General features: G+C 39.8%; 1 protein-coding gene across 6 annotated transcripts in view; it reads left to right on the top strand.

The window, feature by feature from the left end:
- The window catches only part of ARB2A (ARB2 cotranscriptional regulator A), a 363,023-nt gene that overhangs the window by 238,504 nt on the left and 105,236 nt on the right, over positions 1-19,283 (top strand). For 5 of the 6 annotated variants that reach the window (XM_077817192.1, XM_077817189.1, XM_077817190.1 and 2 more), the window contains one exon: positions 19,015-19,131. The exons of the other annotated variant lie outside the window; for it this stretch is intronic. In XM_077817192.1, coding sequence (XP_077673318.1) covers positions 19,015-19,131 — 117 coding nt within the window. The remainder of the gene's footprint in view (positions 1-19,014; positions 19,132-19,283) is intronic. 6 annotated transcript variants of the gene reach the window in all.

The following is a 19,283-nucleotide window of genomic DNA, read 5'->3' as shown; positions in this document are numbered from 1 at the left end:
ACAGAATAGCACCAAGTACGTTTCTCTATATATGTAGTATAAGCTCTCTGAGTGTAAATTTTCCAGTGCCATCTTTTATCAGTGTTGTCATCAGATGTCAAAATGATAGGTTTAAAGATTCTGCCCTTCTTGTCACTGATTTGAAATGTTATGTTTTCCATTAGGATGGGTAGACCTAGAGGATGCTTACTGTGAAGTGAATATTGTTTCTGTTCATTAATATATGAACCTGAAACTATAGCTATCTAATATGTGTAATTTGTACATTTATGTGGAAATTGTTTTTACATTTTATAGCTATATTGCTATCTAAATATAGATATACACACAACCATACATACAACTGTGACATGTTAAAATGATTTTTTTCAAAATTAAATGAAGTAAAAACCTGATAACATTTCTTCTTATGTGACAGATATGCTGTATATGTATTACTGTAGTCATTCTCATACACAGCACAGAGCTAGAGATTTCATCGATCTCAAATGAAGATTGTAGGTCTCCATATATGAAACAAGTCATGTCAACAAGCTTTTTTTTTTTCTTTTTTGCGCAAACTTTCCCTAGAACTGAAGTGATGTAACTACCTCTTCTGCTTTTCTGATGCCACAGGCTGCTGGAAGAACAAAATATGTGAATCTGCAGTGTGGAAAAACAATAGGTTAGAGCCTTTATTAAAACACATCACCAAACATTCCAAATGTAAGTGTCCAACAAATAGTCTCTGCAATTTTGAAAGAGACCTTAATGGTCACAAACTGCATTTCTGAACTAATCTGTAAGGCTACTACCCATACTTCCGTCAAATTCCTTCTCAAGACCCATGTTCCTGTGGGACAAGAAATAAACTACCTAATGAAGTCTAGGTTGAGTGGCAGGTGAAGATAGCTGATATTTATCAATTTATATAGGAAATAAAACCTTCAAATTATTTGGAGCCATCTAGTTGTATACATATCTAGCCAGGTAACTTCGTGATCTTCTTATCCTTTTTTTCCCCCTTCCCTCCTACTATTTGTTACGCTCATTCATTGTGTTTTGTTTCTAGTTAGATTGTAAGCAATTCAGGCTAAGGATCATGTTTTCCTGTGTGTTTGTACAGTTCCTAGCAGAATGGGGAGCTGAATCTTGAGTGGGGCTTTTGAGCAGTGCCAGAAGGATTTTATAAATAACAATAATCTCGGATGCCATTTTAATACAACCAGATATGCACAGATGCTCTAATGCTCCTGCTCCTTTTACCTGAACGTGACCCCTCTATCCATCTTAGAGAATAGTAGGTCACTGCCCTGCCCCACCTTTTCTTTTGATGTTCAAGTCTGCATTGGCATTAAGAACTGAGGAAAATGGAAGGGGATTCACCATATGGAATGACCACCACTGGAAACAAAAGAACCTAAGATTAGCAGTATAGGTGGGAAGAGTGACAGTTGATTGCCAGTTTCATAAAGTTGTTCCAGCCAAGAGTGAAGGTTTATAAACCCAAGCCAGACATTTTAAAAGTTCACTCATAGGTTATAGGAGGAAAAAAACAAAAATCCTAAACATTTATGGCACGGCTGTTGTTAAGCTCATGAAAGCTTCCTTTCAAGTCTGGTGTGCAACTTTACTCTTTTTCCACAGGGGAACCTGATTTTATTCCAACAAGTTACCTCAGCCTTCTCTTTTTTGAGGCCACACCAAAAGAGCTCTAGGAATAGCAAGCTCACATGTGTTCTAGGGCAATAGTGAAAAGACTAAGGGTTTGCCTATATACAGTTTTTGTACGAAGTTAATGTATCGGTTTAGAAGCTGATGATAATTTGAGGCAACCCTCTGTGGATGCAGGTATACTGGTATAAAGGTAAAAAGAACAGGAGTACTTGTGGCACCTTAGAGACTAACAAATTTATTTCAGCATGAGCATAAATTTGTTAGTCTCTAAGGTGCAACAAGTACTCCTGTTCTTTTTGCGGATACAGACTAACACGGCTGCTACTCTGAAAACTGGTATAAAGGTTCTTATCTTGGTTTTTCAGTCTGCATGCTGAACTGAAAAATAAAAATAAATTCATTTAGTTTTAGGTCAAATAAATCTTTTTTTTTTTGCATTGTTTTCTGTTTGTTTTTCATTGCAGGTCATTTTCACCTGTTTCAACCTTTTTTAAATTCAGCTAATTATCTATATAAATGATTCGAAACAAAAAGTCAAAACAAAACTTTTTGAAATGGTCAAAAGAAAATATTTGGAAATGAAATTGCACCTATTTAATTACATCAGTTTCCACACCAGTAGAGTTAAATCAGTGTAAGCTATGTGTAGACCATCCCTAAGGCCTCTCAATGTAACCCAGATATTTGTGTGTATAAAGGGAGTTTCTTCAAGAATTTGTCCCTTGAGTGGGACTAGCCCAAATATCAGGATGCATTTTGCAAGGAAGACACACTCCAGGTTAAGGTCCTCCCCAGTTACAAAAGGTGGAGAATGGAGTTGCAGAAAGCAGCACAAGATACTGGAGTGACATACTGATCTTGTGATCTTTGCCTCATGTTATAATATAATCACATATGCATAATATAATCACACTGACATATGGTATATCACTGAAAGTAGCAATACAGACAGTTATAAGAGGGATATCAGGGAGCTGTCAGAGGTATGTGGCTGATGTCCGTAACCTTCACTCTACCCTGAAAAGCTAGAAACTAATTGAATTGCAGTGGTGGTGGTGGCAGTGAAATAAAGAACCCTAGAGAGCCTGTCGTGATCAACTTTGATGGTGTGATGGGACCTTAGGCAAAAAGAAACTGGTAAAAATCAGTTGCCATTTGGATCAGAGTATTCCTTGTGGAATGTAGGAGCAGTGAGTCACTTGGAGTACCTGGCCCATGATTGGTAATATGTTTTGAAAGTAAACACCAGGGATTGCTGGAGCTGCATGTGACCTAACTGTAAGGCTAGTATGTATTTTTCTTTTACTTTAAAATTTTACAAAGAGCATAAAAGAGAGCCTATCTGTCTGCTCAGTTCTGTACAAGGCACAAAAGAAGACATGGTCCTATTTCAAAGAGCTTACAATTTAGGAGACAGATAACACAACCAAACATGAAATGCAGCAGGAGAGCCAGAGACAGCGTATTTTACAGCATATTTTTAATATCATGGGATGTGAAAGAATTTTTACAGACATGGGCTAGAATTTGTGGACTTCACAATTTATTTTTGAGTAAGGACTCGAAAATTGAGAAGGGTGGGTTCTTTGCACACAGTGATAGGACATGTGGCCTTCAGCATGCTCATTTTTAAAGCTGTGGAGACCACAGGTGGGAAGACTGGGAGGCATCACTCGGAGTTTAGTGCAAAGACCAAAGGTGGAGTATGATCCAGAATCTGCAGACTTGTTTCGTCTAGTCCTAACAACACCAGAGTAAATGAACAGCAACACTTTTATATGCCAGAAATATCTGTCAAGTGTGTGTGCGTGCGCCCAAGAGACAGAATTAGACCATGCAAGTAAATTATGCTAAACTCACTATAATGAAACTGTATATGATAAATAAAAAACTTTCAGAAAGTTCATTAATACTTTTATAAAGGCACTCATTGCCATAGCATTTGGGCACCATAAATATTATCTAAAAGCCAACATTAATTTGAACAAATCATACTCTTCTTTCCTTTGTTGATTTGCTGCTATCCAACAGGATTTCTTTTGACAGACCATGTATGCACATGCCATAAATACTCAAGTCTGATTTGTGGAAGTTGATCACTGCCTTGTGTTCTGGGCAATCCACAGATGTACTGTGCTGTCCCAAGAAGCATCAAAAGAGTCCTTCCCAAGCTCTCTAGTGTTCTACTGTCCTGTCTCTTAGGCAGGCAAAGTGTGTGCTCTCCTCAACAGCAAAATTGTAGCCACAGTTATTTAGGCACAGAGCATGAGGCTGGGTTTTAAAAATTAGGCCTATACTGTACATTGAGCTGGAAGATCTTTATTTTAACCTAAACATTTCCGTTTATAGTTCAAATACTCTTTAGACAGCTTCATAAACACCATTCTGTATATGAAAGAGCTTCTTCATAATAGCCGCTTCCTAATTTTATCTTTCTTTCTCCCATCTCACAAAAGGTGTGAGCTATTTTCTGCATGGTCAGTAGTTGTTTATCAAACTTCCTTCTTTGGTTTACTGTGGTCTCTTTTTCAAACTTCCAGGCTCTCGGTAGTTTGCACGGTGTTTGTTTAATTTTGTTTGTTTGTTTTAGCACACAGACACCACAGGGCTTTTTTGTTGAGGGAGCATGCACGTAGCAGCACAGTTTAAGTAGGAAAGGGAAAGGAAGTTATTACTGCTTTCTTCTGGCTGCCTGTAATAATAAATCATAATTTGCCATTGCCTAACCAGTGACTAGAGAGTTATCTTCATGAGTTTATGTGACCCCAGAAGTTTCAGTTTATATACCCTCTCCCTTAGTGATCTTGCTTGTGGAGAGACTTTTCCTTCCTGAAGTTAGTCAAAGGTTCCAGGAATTGAAGTTGAAGCTTCAAAGTACAGGAAAAGTGAATGTTGTCTTATCCTATTGCTATAGTGGAAATCCAGCTGGTAGCGTTTGAATAACAAGGGTGTTAGACCTCATGTCCATCAGTGAGGTGCTCAGCATAACACCCAGCTTTGCTCTTTGCTTTTAAACTCCATACCTTTAGAGAAATAATATGTGTATGTATATTTGTGTGAATATATGATAATATAGAACTAAATCCTTAAATAATTATTCAGGCCTTACTTAATCAAAATCTTACTGAAAACTGAATGAGAACTTCAGGAGTTGCCATGCTGATGATTACCGCTATGCACACACTTTATATGTTGTGTGTGTGAGAGAGAGTATGAAAGAGAACACATGGAAACGGAACATTGAATATATACATGAAGAGCATATTAGAGCTGATTACAAAAACAGAAGAATTAAAAATTTCACATATATCCCTTTGGATATTGTAGACATGGAAGTAACATTTTATCACTTTGGAAATTTAAAACGTAATAAAACTTACTGTTTTACTTGGTTTTATTTCAAATAATTTTCGCTACTGTGGTCATTTTTAAACTGGGCTGTGGATTTCAAGTTCTGAATTACACATATGAGAGAGACTTTCATAACTCACTTGAGGCTTTGTCTCTCATTTGGTATGGGTCATTTTCTTAGTGATAGTTAAAAAAAATTCTAACCCTTTCAACCCTTGTGTATTGGTTCTTTCATTCTCACAAATTTGTTATATATATTAGTGTACAGTAGCTTTAGATCACATAAAATATAACAGAGTAATGTTGTATCTATTTTAGTCTTATTCTATAAAAATCTGGAAATTGCATAATCTGGATTCAGGTTGCTCCTTTTGCTGTATTGCCAACTCTTGCAATTTAATTGTGACTAGTGATTTTTGTTGTTTTATCTGTCTCTTGAAAACATGATGAAATACTGCCAACTCACAAATTTTCCCTTATTTAAAATTGCCACTATTCCTCTTTCTGTCAGTGAGGCTGAAGCCAGCAAGATGGCTGCCATTTCCTTACAGTCCATAAGCACGTGGAAGTGATGCTGCTCTTAATGAGGGCACTGGGGTGAGCAAGAGGCAGATTTAGGGGTTGAAGGAGGATGTGCGGGGGCAGTAAGGAGGCTGAGGGGAATGTCCAGGACAGTGATGGATGTGAAAGATGGAGAGAATGGCAGCTTTTCTAACCTGGGGGTGGTGGTGGGGAAAGATGTCTCCTCTGAGCAGCCGGTGGAAGGCAGTATTGTAGTATTGCCAACTTTTGTGAACTGATGTTCAGTCATTGGGATTTAGAGCCTGTAGGAGGAGCTGTCACAATAGCTGTCACAAGAAGCTCCTCCAATCACATGACCTCCAGGGCTCAGCAGAGCTGTGTGCAAGAGCTTTGGGGCTAAGGACATAGACCTGCCCTGCCACTGAGCCTTGCCTTCAGTGTATGAGCCTGTAGCACAGAGACGGTCCTGGGACAGTGGAAGGCAGTGGAGAGAGGACTCAGGGAACGGCTGCTGCTGGGTCAAGAGCATCAGACTCAGCAGCAACATTCCCTGCTTCCTGCTGCCTTGGAACTTCTCCTGTACTTGGGATCTGGGTGGAGGAAAAGCCCTGTAGGGGATGGAGGGAGTAAAGGATGTGGTACATCTGGGTACAGGGAAGAAGAAAACCATAAGCTTGGTTTAAACTGAAATAAAAGTGTCCACACATCTTTTGGCACTGGTTTAACGGAATGAGTTTAAAATCATATCTTAAATTAAATTGGTGCCAATAGTGTGGATGAGTCCTTAGACTCTGGTCCTCTGGGCATGGTATGGACACTACTAAAGTCCCTGTCTGGACTAGGGTATTGGCTAACACATGATCATTAACATATTTTAAACACTGTTCAGCACTTAGCATAGGCAAGGTTTTAGCACCTTTGAAAACACATTAGCTGGTCAACCATAGGTTCCCACATATTGTCAACTAGAATAGCTAGCACTTCTTTAAAGTTGTCCAACTATATCTACACTAGTTGCAAACTCAGTTTAAAGTTGTAGTATGTAACACATTTTCAAATGTGGCCTGTTTTCCTGTTCTAGACAGGGTTGTAGATCATGGAAAGAAATAGGTTCTTCTCCCTCCCTTCTCTTGTTGTCCCCTCTACCATTCCCTTGGTTCATTGCTTGGCAATGGCTAATAGAGAGCTTTTCGTAAGTTTAGCCTGCAAGTGGATTGGAGGGCTTAAACCTGTTCTCATGGTAGATGTCTTTCAAGGTGAATTGATTCTCAAAAGATTGTCAGGAGGATTTGGTAGCACATCCACCTTCTCACCAGAATCTGAAGCTTTCTTCACAGCAGTAGGTATGTTGGTAAGTTCCCAGGTCCAAGTCAGTAGAAGAAAGGAGCCAGAAAGGCTGGCAGTCAGAGCTAGCGGGACAAGAATTATAGGGAAGAACAAGATACAAAGTTAGCACCGGTAGTGAGCCTGTGCTGTCTGCTTAGCTCTCCCAGTGCTTCATTTAGATGTTGAATAGTCTAGTAGACAGGACTGAGACTGGTGGGACACTACACTTGAGGGCTTGGGAGACAAGGAGCAAAAGTTGCTCATTATCTCTCTCTCTCTTTCTCTCTGTTTAGTGTGAAATTCCCCTATTTTTAGATCTTTCTTCCATAATGTGGCACTAGACCCTTTGAGCTTTTTTCTCATTCTCTCAAGCCTCTTTTTAAATCTGAGTGGCCGAACAACTTGCTATTTTACTAGATATGGTATTCAAATACCTACACAGTGCCTTGCAGGCCAGGGGACATTGGAAAATACTCTGTGAAGGTACTCTCCCAAGTTCCTTCCATAACCCAACCTCTACCAACTTGGGACACCAACATGAGACACTACTCAGTGGACTATATACTCAAGACTTTACAATGGAGTTTTCCCTCTTCTTTCTTCCATGCTTTGATCAGCAGTGAAATAGTTAAGAGTGTTAAAGAATTAAAAGCAGCAGACGGTATGATTCCCAGCACAGGTAGACAATACACACACTAACTCTGCTTGAGATAATGTGCTAAAAATAGTAGTGTGGCCATGGTGGTACAGGTGGCAGCTTGGTAGCTGGCCAAGTACAATCCAGCCTGACCCCCTGGGTTCAGGTGGCTAGCCTGAGCCTCTGCCTGTGCCAGTCTGGGAACACTGCTATTTTTAGTGTGTTAACTCAAGCAGAGGTAATACACATGTCCCTCTGAGCTGGGACTCTCATCTCCTAGCTGCCATGTAGACATGCCCTCAGACATACCTTGCTATTTTGGTTTATCCTCTAGTCACATTTTGTAAGTTTTCTTCAAAGCTATGAGGGATAGAGACTTTTTTTTTAAACCGAAAGCTTAGATCTGGCGTATAAGATGGCTGTTATGAGGATAAAGTACCAGTTTGCCAATCCAGTGCAATGCAGCCAATTCTAGTCTCTTCTTCCATGGTTCTGTATGGTTCCCTACCAGATCAGACTCTTTAATGGTAGCCCAGCAAATGCCTTCATTGAAAATATTAGCTGGAGGCAAATTGTCCATTAAATCATAGAATCATAGGGTTAGAAGGTACCATAAGAATCATCTAGACTAACCCACTGCCAAGATGCAGGATTTGTTGTCTCTAAACCATCCAAGCCAATGGCTATCCAGCCTCCTTTTGAAAACCTCCAGTGAGGAAGCTTCCACAACCTACCAAGGCAGTCTGTTCCATTGTTCTACCATTCTTACAGTTAGGAAGGCTTTTCTTGAGATTTAACCTAAATCTGCTATGCTGTAGTTTGAACCCACTGCCTCTTGTCCTGCCCTCTGTGGCAAAAGAGAACAGATTTTCTCCATCTTTTTTTTTGGCAGCCTTTCAAGTATCTGAAGACCACTATCTGTCCCTACTTAGTCTCCTCTTTTCCAAACTAAACATACCCAGTTTCTTCAGCTTTTGCTTGAGTGACTTACATTCCATCCCTTTGATCATTTTTGTCACTCGCCTCTGGATCTTTTTCAGTTTCTCTACATCCATTCTGTACATTGGTGACCAAAACTGGACACAGTATTTCAGCTGAGACCTAACCAGCACTGAGTAGAGAGATACTATCACATACTGTGACTTGCATGTTATGCCTCTGTTAATGCAACCTAAAATTGGATTTGCTTTTTTTGCAACAGCATCACACTGCTGACTCATGCTGCAGCTGTGATCCACCACAACTCCCAGATCCTTCTCAGCAGTGCTGCAGCCAAGCCAGTTTTCCTCCATTATATATTTGTGAATTTGGTTTTTCTTCCCTAAATATAACCTTATATTTGTCTTTGCTGAATTTCATTTTGTTGTCTATAGCCCAATTCTCCAGTTTATCAAGATCCCTCTGAATTTTAGCTTGATCTTCTGAAGTACTGGCAACCCCCCACCCAGCTTTGTGTCATCTGCTAACTTCATCAGTATGCTATCTATACCTACATCCAGGTCATTAATAAAGATGTTAAATAATACCGGACGCAGAACAGATTCCTGTGGAATTCCACTTGAGACCTCCCTCCAATCTGACGTCATTCTATTAATAGTTACTATTTGTTTCCAATTATTTAACCAATTATGTATCCACTTAATGGTCGTTCTGTCAAGCCTGCATTTCTCCAGCTAACTTATCAGAATGTCAATAATAATGTCTGGCTTTTCTCTCCTCTAGTAGATGCCTTTGGGGTGAGTGTCTTGACTGAGCTCTAGCAGAGAGCAAAATCTCTGTGCCTTCTACTTAGGAAAACTTTATATCTATCAGATTTTAATCAGAGTGCCAACATTTTGTCTCATTTATAGGTAACAGGTTTCTAACAGGCTTTGGGAGACCAACGAGGAGCTATTATCAAATCTCGTAGATGATGACCAATGGCAGGCATGTTGACAGAAAGATCTGTAGCCCCAGACATCAGATGAAGATGTTAGATGAGTTTGTGTGCTTTCTATACTTTGGATCATGTTTTAGATTGACAGTAGTGGGTCCTATTCCAGAGGACTAGATTGCTCAATTTGTAGTTGCTTTGACAAGGCTCAGTTAGAGACTATGAGTCAGATTTCTACCATCATGACTTGTATTTCAGTTTGTGTTCCTATGGCACTGGTAGGAGTCGTCTGTTTTAGCCTGGTACCCCTAATTGGCCTCAGGTTTGGCAACTGGAGATGGACTATGGCAGACAATAGTGACGCCACACTTAGAATCAAGCAAGCCCTGTAGCAAATTATTCTGTAACACAAATCAGCAAGGAAAGCGTGTTGAGAACTGGATGTTCTTTAGGTTTATTATAGCTCCTCAAAGGCTTTTCTCCTATAAGCCCTGTATTAAGATTGCAGAGACTGAAAGAGGCTGAGTAACTGTTTTATTATGTTTAAAGTTTTAATAGAGTTGCAGCCTGAGGTCTTTATAGCAAAGAACTGTATTGTGAGTTTTATTTGCATTGTTCACAAAACAGTACCAGCAATATTTTTGGTATTGCCACAAAAATACTACTTTAATGTCACACTCCTGTCATCACTTAAATCCCTGAAAACAATGAAATTTGCTGGCCAGGTGAACATTTGTTGGTTTATACTTATTGTAATATCCTTAACACTTTTTTTGCACCAACCCAACCAAACCTGCTACATGATCAAATGGTGCGTTTCTCCAGGGAAGAGGAAAGCTCATTCAAACGACAGTCATAAAGCAGAAGTTAATCCTGCTCTAGGATGGACTAACTACTTTGCTTTTATGAGTGGGAGTGAAGTGAAGATTTGAAAGAGTCATAGGAAGGGCTTATAGACATATCCACTCTCCCAGGTGAGCAACTGGAGTGTTTAGAAATAAGTACTAGGTCCTCCCTCTGTAAGGAGGGGTCTTCAGAGAAAATTCTCCCATTTGCTCCCTAGCTGTGAATTCTTCTGTCCCTCCCCTGCCCCATTACTTTTACAAACAATTCACAGAGCCCAGCACGTCTACTGAGAATTTGCGCCCATTTGGGTGTTCATTGAAACCTGAGGAATACCATATTGATATTATATCTTAAGGAGCAGATGAGTGTGGAAGGCCTAGAGGAAGGAGAGGCTTCCCAACCAATTCAAATTTTTAAAAAGAGTTTATACTCAGTTCATGAAATGGATGAAATTTTGGACCATTTCTTATTTTGACTGAATCAATTTGCCCATTCCTAATTAGGAGTAACCGGAAGGGCTAAGTGTGCCAGAAGCCCCAGAGAGCTCTTATACCAACAGCTGTAGAGGATAAATTCTGATTCATGGAGCCCTATAGAAATAGAGACATATTTTAATAACCTTTCTCACATTTTTTAATATTTATTCCTTATTACATTTGTTATAACAACAACTATAGATATTATGGACCCCTCGCATATAGCTATTCCCATAAGCATGCTTACATCTGTTTATAGTTTAATTGACTTCAGTGTGGTTAGGCGAAAAGCATGGAAGCTTTTGCAAGATTTGGCCTTTTATAAAATAAATTGTAGGATGCTGATAATTTCTTTTGACAAAAGGTGTTATGCTATCGTATATAACTTTCTAGTGTCACAAGTATTGATATTTACATTATGTTATAATATCAAGTATATCAGATATCTAACTGAATACAGTAGCATGTCAATTGACAGTACAGAGTTGCAGTTGATAACAGTTGTATTAAAATTGATCCACAAATAAAGAGCAAATATATTTGAAATTAATGACCAAATTTTCAAGGGGGTTTCAAGGGGGTTTTATTTGTGCAAGTGAATGTGATAGATTCTGTCACTTGACTGAATAAGTCAATAAAATGTATACGTGTAAAAGTATGTGCACAGATTTTCATCCATGCAAATAGAGGCAACTTGCCTGTAACTGTTTTAGCTTCCACAGTGCTCATTGGTCTGGGATTTTTTATACAGAATATATTTTAACATAAACATCACAACCAGATTATTATATTCTGTATGTAAAATATATATATACATTCTTAGGGAATAAATTATACTGTGACTTCCCTGTGTTGTCCTTAGTAAATATACATTTGATATTTTTATTACACATTTGTATTCTGCATATTAAGGCTGTATTTATGAAATATATATTTTGCCTATGGGAATGTTGATATGTCTGATGTTATGGGAACCTGTGAATAGGGATTGAAAAATTTTGTAAATTAACTCAAATTAAAGAATTACATTCTATTTCATTCCATAGAAAATTCTACAGAATTCCACAGATTGCTGAAAGCAATATTTTTGTCCCTTTACCTGGGATGCTATTTTTTGAGCTGCTCAGAGGAGATCTGATTTGCTCCGGCCAGCTAGCATATAGGGGAGCTTTCTCACACAGCTCCCAATGGGTGCTACATTTATTGTATGAGACGAGTCACAGGGGCAAAAAGGAAGGCACCTCTTGCTTCCCATTTGTGACTACAAGGCTTTTCCTCCACCCATCCATGTATTCATGTGGACATGGTCATGGATAGCATGTATATTACAAAATTCTGCTGTTGTTCCTGAAGTTTGCAAAAAATTAGAGTAATTGAGTTTGTTTTCCCATCCTCTGTTATGAATTGAATTGATTTACATAACTAATGCATTTCCTTTCTTGTACTCCCAGTTCACTACATTTAGCCTTGCATACCTGTAGATCCCATTGTAAGTTGTCTTTGAAGGAGGGATTAGCAGTTTTGTCCTATCAGGCACCAGTGAGATGATGGTGGTTCTGTCTTACATATTCAGGTTCAGTTAGGAGAACTGAGAGGAAACAAATCCTGTAAAGAAGAATAGCCTTAATCATTGAACTCAGACATGCTTGTAGTAAATCACACTTACATCTACTTTAAGGGACTTTTAAATTGCCAGCCCAGTGTGAATTAGAATCAGGCCCAATAATACCTGACAATAGTTTATGAACTATAAGAGGGTGTGCTTTCCCATTTAAGGGGCACTGGAGTAAAGGACCAGACAACCCCTGTTCTCTGAGAAAATAGGTGTTCAAGTAGGAAAATGCGGCCATGGGGTTAATTGGGTAGCTACCCCCTGAACATGATAAACCCAGCTGTTAGGTAACTTACAGAAAGGAGGGGCAGACAACCAGGAGAATTGTAGGGGAACACTGACTCTGGAGAGAGGCTGCCTAGGGTGGGAACTAGAACCAGACAGGAGATTGGTGGGCTGAGGAAGCCTGCCTGTTTCACAGCACAGCCTCAAGGTCAGGGCCCCTGAACAAAGGGGAAGAAGTATGTGAGTCCAAGGATGAAGGGGGGCTCTGTGCAGCAGGCCAAGAACCCACATACTGGTGACTGGGGAAGCCTGCTTTAACTCATGGCACAGCCTCAGGCAGGAGAGCTGTGAGATGCAAAGTAATGCACACTGGAAAACATAAACCCAATTATACATATAAAATGGGGTCTAAATTAGCTGTTACCACTCAAGAAAGAGATCTTGGAGTCATTATAGTATAGTTCTCTGAAAACATCCACTCAATGTGCAGCGGCAGTCAAAAAAGTGAACAGAATGTTGGGAATCCTTAAGAAAGGGATAGATAATAAGACAGAAAATATCATATTGCCTCTGTATAAATCGATGGTACACCCACATCTTGAATACTGTGTGCAGATATATTGGACTTGGACTTGGAAAAAGTTCTGAAAAGGGCGACAAAAATTATTAGGGGGTACAGAATGGCTGCTGTACAAGAAGAGATGAATAAAACTGGGGCTTGGAAAAGAGATGACTAAGGGGGGATATGATAGAGGTCTATAAAATCATGACTGGTGTGGAGAAAGTAAATAAGGAAGTGTTATTTACTCCTCCTCATAACACAAGAACTAGGGGCCACCAAATGAAATTAATAGGCAGCAGGTTTAAAACAAAAGGAAGTATTTTTTCACACAGTGCACAGTCAACCTGTGGAACCCCTTGCCAGAGGATGTTGTGAAGGCCAAGACGATAACAGGGTTCAAAAAAGAACTAGATAAATTCATGGAGGATTGGTCCATCAATGGCTATTAGCCAGGATGGGCAAGAATGGTGTCCTTAGCCTCTGTTTGCCAGAAGCTGGGAATGGGCAACAAGGGATGGATCGCTTGATAATTACCTGTTCTGTTCATCTCCTCTGGGGCACCTGGCATTGGCCACTGTCGGAAGGCAGGAAACTGGGATAGATGGACCTTTGGTCTGACCCTGCATGGCCACTCTTATGTTCTTAGCAGATCTCTGAACCAAGAGGGAAGAGTTGTGAGTCCAGGAACCAGGGTAAGAAGAAACCTGTCTGAAAGACTCTCCAGAGAGGGCCTGCATTGGGAATGGCAGAGCTCTCTGGCTTACTTAGTGCCACAGTGAGCCTTGGTTCCTCCCTGAGCTCCAGGGCTGAGACATCTTGTCAATTTTAATCCACCTGTCAACATTTTCAAGAAGGGGTAGGAAAGGGCATCACTTCAGAGATGAGACCAGACAGACATTTCACTCTCCAGAACCCTCAGAAACAAGTTGTTGGGACTCATCTTAAACTCTGCAGCTGAAGTGGCCTAAAATGAGTCCCTCTGGCTCCTCAACTCCAGCTTGAAAGGAGTGCAGTACCAGCTAAATCCACCTTTCCTCTGGCAATGACTTTTCAGCACTCTTGGTACCCAGCACTTCAGATAGTGGCCTTACTTGATGCCCTGTAGTATACAAACCATAGGCCTGCAAGCCAGCATCCTCTGAGCCACTTCTAGGGTTAGATTCCTTTCTCTTAAGATTGAGAACAATTAAGAGGCAGAGGTAGAGGACTAATTGATCCCAGCAGTAGTTTCGTCATCCTTCCCTGATGAGGCAGTCAAACCCTTTGTGCCTTGTCCAACAGATGATTTTACGGCATTCTAAGACCCAGTGAAATGCATGGGTGAGACTTTTAACATCCCTCTAGAAGTAGTATAAGAGAAGTTACACAAGTATGCAGCCATTGTCTATTATTAACTAGACATTCTACATGCGAAGGACTTGTGGCAGACTCCAGCATTAATACCTACCACTTCCAAAAGGATGAATAGACAGTACCGGTTCTGCTCCAGATGAATAATGGCAGCTACCAAACAATGTGCACTGGGACAAATTGTCTTAGTTTATGGAATGACTCGCACAGGAGCATAAGATTTGAAATCCATCATGCGAAATGGGCAGCTGATAGCTAAAACTTTCCTGCTGGCTGTTTTGATGCATCTGATATGTCTGCATGCACCGTGGCTACATGCGTTGTGTTCTGAAGATCCTCTGGGCTCCAGTCATCGAGAATACCCAGGGAGGTCCAAACCATGATTGAGGATTTTCCTTTTGAGGGCTGTGATCTCTGAAACTCAAAGACTTATGAGGCCTTCCATTCATTAAAAAGACACTAGAGCCATTTTGCACTCTCTGAGCTTGTACGCTTCCCACCCACTCCAGGAGGAAACAAGTCAGACTTCAAAACTTTGCTCCATTCTGTTATAATCCATTGGAGCCTCCAAGGAAGAAGTGCAGGTTCCTATGCAGAGCATGCACTGTCTCTTCCTCAGATATGATGCACTCAACATCTTCCTCTCAACAACAGGTTTCATGCCATCTTCAAGAGATTAGTAGAACCTTTGGAGGCTCTCTACCCTTTTCCCTCACTTTTGGCAACTGTCTTTTTTTGGGCAGGGGAGGGGGTGTCTGGATTGGGATCACCACAGACCAGTGGATCCAGTAGATTATCAGCAATTGATATTGCAGTTCCAATTCCTTCCTACCCCACAACTATCGTCCCCATCCCTCTTTAGGGATCTCACTCACAAGATAACGTGAAAGCAAGAGGTGGACTCATCTCAGAGCAATGGAAGAGGTGTCATTACAGTTCAAGGGTCAGGGGTCTTTATTCCCATTATTCTCTCATTCTAAAGAAAGATGGTTAACCTCTCATTCTGGACCTTCAACATCTCAACAGCATATATCTTCTTTACAGGAAATATGTCAGATTCCTAGCAGGAACATCTCATTAGCAGAGCAGTATCTTGCCCTTTGGTCTTCCCACAATACTGAGGATGTACTTGGCAGCCGTAGTAGCTCACTTAATGAGACAAGGGATCCAAATCTACTCATATCTCACTGATGAGTTGAGCTTTGGAAGATCACCCCAGCAAGTGACAATAGACATAAGTCTCTTGATGGATGTTGACATAATGAATGCATAGCTGTGATGTTTAATGTCAGCACAATAGACTTATGTGCCACAGACTGAGAAATGCCAAGTGTTCTGCTCCAGAGGGGCTCCCATCTAGACTCCCTTTAGATGCCTTTCTTATTCCCTGGAAACTGGGACTAATGTATGTGTCCCATCCCCCTCCCGCACCCCCACCCCGGTCTCTGTGATATTGATGGTCCTGAGAGTTTAGGCAAGATACTGGATCAAGGACCATGATAGCCCCAGTACAGGCCAGGCAATTCTGGAATTCAGATCTGCTGAGCTTCTCCGTGGTAGCTGCTGATCACTTTTCCTGTTCTGCCCAACAGTTTCACAGCACAGCAGTCAGATGCTATGCCAGCTGGCTGACATTCACCAGAAAAGCTGTTCAGCTGAAGTTCAGAACTTTCTGCTCCAAAGCAGGAAAGCCTCAGTCGACTGACTTATAAAGCTTAGCGGAAGAGATTTGATATTTGGTCATCTCAGCACTATCTGTCTCCCTTGACAACACCCATTTCAGAGATACTGGACTATTTACTAGGTCTGAAACAATCTGGACTTTGATTGTTCCTTAGGAACACTTGCACATTCCTATTCAGGGCCACAATGTATTTTCTTACCCCACAGTAGCTAGATTCTGTAAGGGCCTTATTCATGTTTTCCCTCCAATTGTGGAGTCATCTCCCTCTTGGGACCTCAATATAGTGTTAACAGGGATGACAGACTCTCCCTTTGTTCCCTGTACCACCTAACAGTGAAGACTATTTTTTTAGTAGCCATTATATCCTTTTGACAGGTAGGGGAGATTCAAACCCTCAGGGTGGGTCCCCCTTATACAATGATTCAAAAAGACAGGATTATTTTCAGGTTCATCCCAAATTCCTGCTCAAAGTTCTTTCAGAATTCCATGTGAACTAATTTATTCATCTTCCAGTTTTTTCTTACCCAAACCTCATTTCATCTTGGGGGAAGCTAGACTTCATACGCTTGATTTAGTAAGAGCACTGTCATATTACCTTAACAGGACAAAACCATTCAGGAACGCACCTAGACTGTTTGTAGCCATTGTGAAAGTGAAAGGGTCAGTTTCCTCACCAAGATTATTAGAATGGGTCTCTAATTGTATAAAAACATATTATGATCTAGCTAAGTTAGATCTACCTACCCACATAAGAACTCATTTTCAGTTGCTGAAAAAGTGTACTCTGTGTTTCTGAATCTATACATAGTATATTGATAGTACAGTACATTGTTCAAACTGTATAATTTAGGGAAGCTGGGCATGAAGATCTTGTAGGGGCAGGCAAATCCCTTGGAATCGTTTTTAAAGGATAAGTCACTTGGTGCAATCAGCATTTCCACCACAACAAAGGGAGTGAGAAAATACTGTCCAAAAGTATATTTATGAACTGTAGCGGTAAATCATCTCTGACAAGGGTTATTTAACAGTTTCCAGAGAGGAGGCAAGCTCCACAAGAGGTAGCGAAATTTCTGTAGCCTTCCCGTCAGTTTCTGGGAGCTCCCTCCAGCACATCACTGTTGTTAGCCTTTGGTTGTCCCAGAAGGTTTTGGTTCCTGGAAGTGATGGATCTCCTCCCTAGATCACCCGCTTAATCTTCAAATAGTACCGTATGACCCAGGACTTGGTATACTACAGTGACTCTGCTCATGTGGGTCTTTTGACCTGACTCTTGACAGGGTGTGTAAGAAGAGCAAGGAACAGATGATTTCTATAGTGTATGAAGAATCAACATCTTCATGTGTTTTATAGAATTTGAACCTATTTGGGGCCTTGTACAGTGATAGAAAATTTAATAATTTTAGATGTAACACTCATACCATTCAGCTCTTTCATCAAAACAAGCTGAATGTTTTTACAAAATTCTCCAAGGTATCCTGGAGTTTCCTGTGAACCATCTAATACTGTCCACTATAAGATATAGGTAAAGAACCACTGGTCTAACCTGGAATGGGAATTTCTTGGTTCACTTTGAAGTGATGATGAATATTTTCCAATTAACCAGAGTATTATTTTCATTACATTCATTTTAAAATATGCATAAGTTGAAAACATGAAACGTGACAATTTAAGATGTGGAAATGCAGCAGTGGTTTGGTGGTAATATTAGTCGTACTCAGTGTAAGTAGTAGTAGTAGTGAAAAGGATGTGCATGTGTACTCTTTAGAGGAAATAGAGCGAGACAGTTTGTACAGGATGTCATCAAATATTGCTTCTGTATCAAAAGTATGGATTTCAGTGTTCATGTCTGTTTATGATATGAAAAGTCATTCACGACTCCATTTTAATGATCTCTCATCCTTTCAGAGAAGTATTCTATTATGTTGAAAAATAGTTGATACTATTAACAAAGAAGGGCTGGCTTTATACAGAGAAATTGTCCATGCAGCCATTACATGAGAGGAAGTTGGAAAAATAATGACATTTAGTACAACACATACAATGGTAAAAATACTAGTTGTGAAATGCAGTTTCTATAACTATAGTTCATTACATTTTCTTTGATCTGTTGTTACCAATTAGGGTCAAGAGATTAAAAACTTTTGTCTGTTTTTGATATCACTCTTCCTTTTCAGTCCCTTTATCTTATAGACCAGTGTTGAGTTCTAGAGCATCTTTGTCAATTCATGTGTGTTATTTGCAGCAATCATTTTATTGTTTTTACTAATCACATTATTTAGATATGTCATTGTGTCAAATTTTAATGGAGGCAAGTATATTAGAAAACAAAATAATATTGATAGACTCTGATGATGGCAAGGTGAACGTGTACATGAGAGAGACCACAAAGAATTCCGCAACCATAGTAGGAGTGCAGGGCAGCTAAATTAGATAGAAAAAGAAAAAAAAAACCATGCAAGTCAAAGTAAGATGGTACATCAGAAAAACTACAGCAATCTACTGGAAATTAGTAGACGATAGTCCTGAGTAGCTCACAGTGAACCACGGGTTCCAGCTTCCCTGAAGCACAGAAATAGGAACTTGAAAAAACTTGTAAAAGGTGTCCTCAGGGAATCTTCCATTTTTTCACTATGATACCTTTCATCCTAGAATTGTCAAGCCACATGGAAAATAATAGGATTGAATAGTTCAGTGAGTTAAAAGTTAGTATTATTTCTTTTATCAAAAATATTAGGTCTTTCTGTATTTCTGGAACTGTTAGGATTTGTATGAACTTTAAAACAAGTGAAGTCAACTTGTATTACTCTCTTTTTTTTTAATTTAAAATCATTATCTGTGACTAAACAGACACCATTCAAGTGAAAAAGGAACTTAAAGCCCATATTTTTTAACAGATGATTCAACGAGAGGCAGATGTAAAGAATAAGGTAACTGCTGTGGCGTTGACAGACTCTGTTCACAATGTGTGGCATCAAGAAGCTGGCAAAACTATTCGAGAATGGATGCGAGAGGTGAGAATGGTTTTTAAAAGAGTTGGGGCAGACAATGCTATATATGATTCTACAAACATGTATTTAAATACTGATCTCTTCCATTTCTTTAAGATACACAAGGAAGCATTGTTAAAGAACTGTGTAAACAGCATGCCTACATCTGTCCCTGA

This window comes from Eretmochelys imbricata, chromosome 5 (assembly GCF_965152235.1).
Source record: "Eretmochelys imbricata isolate rEreImb1 chromosome 5, rEreImb1.hap1, whole genome shotgun sequence".
In the NCBI taxonomy this organism is placed as follows: Eukaryota; Metazoa; Chordata; order Testudines; family Cheloniidae; genus Eretmochelys; species Eretmochelys imbricata.
This window is presented reverse-complemented; position numbering and strand designations above follow the sequence as displayed.